The 5,665-nt window shown below is 42.0% G+C and overlaps 1 protein-coding gene across 2 annotated transcripts in view; it reads right to left on the bottom strand.

Moving 5' to 3' along the window:
- Window positions 1-1,110: 1,110 nt before the first annotated feature.
- Window positions 1,111-5,665, bottom strand: part of mettl4 (methyltransferase 4, N6-adenosine) — a 7,288-nt gene continuing 2,733 nt past the window's right edge. For both annotated transcript variants that reach the window (XM_008308266.3, XM_025054659.1), the window contains exons 5-8: window positions 5,003-5,177; window positions 4,775-4,881; window positions 4,521-4,612; window positions 1,111-1,747 (exon numbers count right to left, since the gene is read on the bottom strand). In XM_008308266.3, coding sequence (XP_008306488.1) covers window positions 1,542-1,747; window positions 4,521-4,612; window positions 4,775-4,881; window positions 5,003-5,177 — 580 coding nt within the window. In that variant the 3' untranslated portion in view covers window positions 1,111-1,541. The remainder of the gene's footprint in view (window positions 1,748-4,520; window positions 4,613-4,774; window positions 4,882-5,002; window positions 5,178-5,665) is intronic.

The raw sequence follows: 5,665 nt of genomic DNA, 5'->3' as shown, positions 1-5,665 counted from the left end.
CCTGACGACAAAGGTCTAATCACGATCGGTGATCTGCTGATGTGTGTTAACGGTGTGAACTGTGAAGCCTCTGTCTGAGGAGGATTAGGAGTTTAGAAACGGGTTTTTGAGAAAAGGAGCGACGACTTGTTCATTCATCTTCAGTGTGACACGGCCTGGAAGAGAGGGATGGTGACATCATCTGGCTATGTTCTTTTTTTTTTCCTTCTTTTTCTTTCTGTAAAAAATAGAAACATCGTGGCCACTGAGACGAAGAGAGTCAGGACAGAGAGATGATGTCATTGGTCGGATGGTCGGTTATTATTTTAACCATTTACTTTCATTCTTAGAGAAATGAAGCGTGGCCAACCCGACAACCTCAGATGTATATATTTTTTTTCAACCATGGCCTGACACAATAATGATCAAAGGTACACTCTGCTGGATGCTGTAACTGATGAACCTTCAACTCAGGTTTTGGCTTTTACTGGTCCAATATGGCAGCTTGCATAGTCAAACTCAGACTTAAAGTACAAAATATATATATATAAGAAATGAACTTTGAAGAAAAAGAAAATCAGAAGAAATAAATCGGAGAAAAAAGATTAGCCTACTAGCATCATTAAAGGGTCTTTAATGATTAGCTGTCGTCTGTTTAAGAAATCTAAAAACCTCTGGTATCGTACGTCGTTTACTGCCATGAGAATCACCTCACACAATAATCTGTTCTAGAATATTCTGGTACAATATTTATCGTTATATTTACTGAACTAAAACATTTTTTTTTGCCTCATGTAACTGTTGTTTTTTTGTCTTTTTAAAAAAAGGATTATTTCAGTCCATTTTGACCAGAACTACATCAGTGGTGTTTGTGTGTGGGGAGGGGTTTGGGGGGGCAGTGGAGGGGGTACGGACACAGACAGACAGCATGACTGAGTAAAGAGTAGAAGACCCTGCTGTAGTCGCTCTCCGTCTTCATTATCCGTGACGTACTCTCTGTGGCAGAGGCAGTAACTCATGCTCATCTGCCTCACCGACAGACTTACTCCTCCATAACCACTGCTGCACCGTACCGCGCACCTTCCTCTCTCCCTCCTCTGCCAACACACACTCATCAGAGAGAAGCCCTACCTTGTAGGAGAGAGTAGGCCGTCTGGACGGTCGCAGATGAGCGCCATCTTTCACTGGGAGGTTCATGGACAGACTGTCCTTAACGTGATGGGAGTCCAGGCAGGAGGTGGTTGTTCCAGTGAACCACAGCTCCTCGTGAGTTAAAGCCATGAAAATAGAAACTCTTTGATCGTTCTTCACGCACGTCTGGAGCCGAATATTAGTCAAAAACAGATCAAAAATAGCTGGTGTTGTTTATCTGAAGGATGTCTGACATGTCTATGATCCTCAGCCTGGACTGACCTTCGCTTTCATCTCTTCATCTTCAAAATTGTATCCCGACCCGAAGTCTCGCTCGATGAGATCAAAAAGAACCGCGCAAGAAACATTTTATCATTAACTTTATTAAAGATCAGTTTCAGTTCTTGGTAAAAAAAAAGTCTCAACGAGGATCAGTCGGACGACTGACATTTGTCCTCGTCTTTTTTGTCTTCATTCTTAAAAACCTCGGCCGACTCCTGAACTGGTGTCACGGTGAAATAGCTGCTGTGCTGGAATTTTAGCACCTCGTTCCCCCAGCTGGTCCATCCAGGATGAAGATTCCGCGCAAACAGTTCCAAGCACTTTGCCTCCGCTCCGACGTACGGCCTGAGAACCTCTGTGGAACAGAAGGAACAAAAACTGTGGAACTGATTTCAGGCCAAATGATTGAAATGATCCAAATCCTGCCTCCGGTTCATTTCATTTGATTTGATTGACTCGATAGAATCATTTCTGAATCAGAGCAAACATATATTTGTATACATATATATGTACATATACATATATTTAAATGTATATGTATGTATATGTCTCTTTAGGTGTTTTACATTAGCAGCTGTAACACAGTTTTCCCATTTCTGTTTTTGATTAATCAGGTCTGAATCTGATCTGACTCCAGGTCTTTGACGACGCTGCATATTCGTTTATACATTCTGTTTCATTCATAAACAAGATCTTATAATCTCAGGATTGTTAGTAACTAGTGGAGTGGCGTTGGCGTTAGCGTTTTGACGTAGCATCTGTACCTCGTGTGAGAGCCTTTCTCGTTACACTGTGATAGAACACCACTGGCACCTGCCCAGCTCCATCACACCATGGAATAGGTTTTTCTACCTGGACTGAAAGTGACCTTGAGTCTATAAGTGATGATGCTCCAGCAGCAGCAGCAGCAGCAGCACATCATCTGACAGACGCCTTTCACTTCCTCTGCCCCACTGCTGCACTGTATGCCCTCGGACACGCTCAAAAAACACGCTGATACTTGGGAAGTTAATGAGCTCACAAAGCTCCATCCCTAAACCTAGCTAACCTGAACAGTGTGGTGTCCTGAGCCTTTTTTTTTTTTTTTTTTTTTAACACTCCCTGTCAGCCCAGTGAAAGGCCAAACATGCGACACTTCCACTCATTTCCAGCCCAGAGCCATGACTCAGTCCTCAAAGTTGAACAGAGAATAAAAAGGTCCAATTAGCCACTGAAGTCACCCAAAATGGTCAACGTACCAAACTTCTCCCAAAGACAGCAGGAGACACTTGACTCTTCTCCAGACGGCTAATATATTCAGTCGGAGAATGCTGGATCAATTACAGCACTATTACAGTAGTCACATAATGGCTTTTAATGTAATCTCGCAGGAGACGCTGCTCATCTTTAATATATTTCAGTTTTGAATAAAACATGACATCAATCACTATAATTATGATTAGAAGCCTTAAAATGTCCTGTCAGAGACGTTTACATAGCAGTTAATTTATTTTTTTCCCCCTAATTCTCTCAGTGACGTGGAGTCTACCGGGTTCCACAGGGTTCAGTTTCAGGTCCCCTCGGATTTTTCATTCATTTGAAATTAGCATAAAATCCTTAAAACTTCAAGCAACGCCTGTTTTTTTTTTTTTAAAGTGATTTTTAAATAGCTGCTATAAATATCTTTCCTTTCTGTTTGTGATCATCATTAAATACTAAGATGCTGCGTCTTGTTTTTCCCTCAAGACTTTCATGTTTGTCAGTGAATTAATTTCCATCCTGTAGTCAAATTACGATCTCATTTCCAATTTGATGTGAAAAAAAAAAGAAAAGAAGCAGCAGCCAACGATTCAGTGATTTCTGTTCAGCTCAGAGGAACACGTTTGACTTGAGATGTTGGTTTGTTCAACCACAGTGGGCCACGGATCGCCCCACCGACCCCGACGATCACACTCACCCTGACTAAAACTCCACAGGTCTTGAAGGCTCTCTGCTAGAGTAGTTATAGATCAGACCAACTCCCAGAGATCGGATCGTTCCGGGCTCTCGTTACATGATCTTTTAATGAAGTTTGACTATTCATTCTGGCGGCAAAACCATCACGTTTAAAGATAAATGTCCTGAGGTGTAAAACGGTGGTAGACATTAAACACAGCTCATTGGTGGCAGAGGTCAGGGGTCGCAGCTGTGAGGAGATCATCTCAACAACTAAAAAAAAACACACCCACCAATCAGAACACTTGGTCGAACAGGCCAGGTGTGGAGCGAAGAAACTCAGGCTACAACAACACGTGAGGAGGGGGGGTCATTAAAGTGGTCTACATTTACAGTCTGCCGCTGCTTTTTCGTGCATTGCAATGAATTCAGTTCTGCCGACAGAAGCAGGTCAGACACGGTGAGGATGAAGGAGGGCTACTGGCCAGTGAGGCTAGAACCGGGTTCTGAAGCCCGTGTAGACCCGTGAGAGGAGACGAAACGGAACTGGCAGGATTTCCAGAGAGATTTTTTTTTTGTTTTACACGTCGGTCAACGTTTGTATCCTGCTTCACTGTTTTACTGCCCCCGTGTACATGATTTCAATGAAACGTCAACATATTTAACAGCACAGCCGTCAGGTGGACGGAGGCTTTTCTGTAAAAGAACATCGGCCGACAGTGCAGATGATTTTTTTTTTTAAACTCTCTGACGATAAATCACGTCCCCGTGAGACGGAGGCTGGTGACGTCAAGCTTCTCTCATTCACACTCCCTGTATATTCACTGTCAAGGTCTTACATTGATTCCCAGTATCGTGGTCCACGTCAGAGTTGGTCCAATTAGAGCCAAACAAAAAGTTATTCAGTAAATGAATGACAGAAGTAAATGTTCAGGTACAAAAAAATAATATAACAGTTCTGTCTTTGTGGAATCACGGCCTTCACCGAGAACCAAGAAGAACGTCCTCTAAATATAACTCCAACTTTTACAAAAATATTCTTACTCAGCTAAGAAAGAAACATTGGTTTCATTCTAGTTGTGAATATTGATTTTATTTTTATTTTTCTGCCATTTTTACCTTAAAAACAAAAAGAATTCTGCGTTTTCAGATTCAATTTTTTTTCAAATCAGAGTAAAGTTAGTGATGATACAGGACTGCCCTCTGGTGGTTACCTGAGAGTAGAGGCTTCTGCGAATGAAGAGCTGAAGGAACGCTGACAATCAAACGTGCGCCCTCTACAGGAATTTCCGGAATCTTTGAAAAGCTGCCAGTAGAAGCGACTTCAAGTTAGATTTTAATAAAACGACATTTAAGTGAGAGAGTTTGGGGGAAATTGGGAAATTTGGGGGATTAAAAAAAACAAGTAAAAACGATTAAAAAAACAAGGAACACAGTATTTGATCAGTTGTACTTTACATGACGTCACCTGATGGATGGATGTGATGAAGAACGATATCTGCCCAGGACCAGAACCTCATACGGCTTTTTGTGAACGGAATCCAGTGGAAACACGAAGTGTCCAGACGAGGTCACCTACAGAAACAGAACCAGCTTTAAAAAATATCTGCAACATTTGCTAGAACAGACAAAAATATAAAAATAACTGCAGCTTCATGGATGTGTTAATGTGTTAACTAATTCAACGTTTCTCTACCTTCACCCAGAACCATTCGGCGACAACCTCGACCCCCCAGTGAGGGTACAGCTCGTCTCGGACAAAACGCAGGTGACTGGCTCGGTTGGTGACCCAGGTGACCACTAAACAGTTGTCAGACGCCAGAAGAGGAACAGGAAGCCGCTTCAGCTGCGATGACGGTAAAGCACTGTATCTTTGTTAAAAACAAAAAAGAAAGAAAAACTGTTTTTGTTGCCCAAAAAGACGTTAATGTTGAAGATCAAAGTCACTCCATGATAATTCAAACTTTAAACAATCACCGTCAAACTTCTGTTTTCTTACAGTAGTAGAAGTCGTTCTGCTCACATGTTGAGTTTTTGATACGGTTTTTGTTAAATATAAAAAGTCCCGCCGTGACTCATTAGAGCCTGAAATAAACCTGGATTATTTGACCTCCTCACAGAGTCAGTGTAAGACACTTGGGCCGTAACATTTAGAAAAGGTCTCCCAGCAACTTGGAAAAAGGTTACTGCTGTTTTCTGCAGTCATTTCCAAACTTAGAAATCCACCATTTAGACCAACATTTAGATTTAGCTCAACCACGTGATCTTACATTTTGCTTCACACATTTAAAAAAAAAAAAAAAAAAGGCCGTTTCCCGCGACCCCCCCTCCACAACCTTTTTTCCCCTGGGGGGACCCC

The sequence above is a fragment of the Cynoglossus semilaevis genome, chromosome 3 (genome assembly GCF_000523025.1).
Source record: "Cynoglossus semilaevis isolate Cse_v1.0 chromosome 3, Cse_v1.0, whole genome shotgun sequence".
Classification (NCBI taxonomy): Eukaryota; Metazoa; Chordata; class Actinopteri; order Pleuronectiformes; family Cynoglossidae; genus Cynoglossus; species Cynoglossus semilaevis.
Note: the sequence above shows the minus strand (reverse complement) of the source record. Positions and strands in the feature narration are given on the sequence as shown.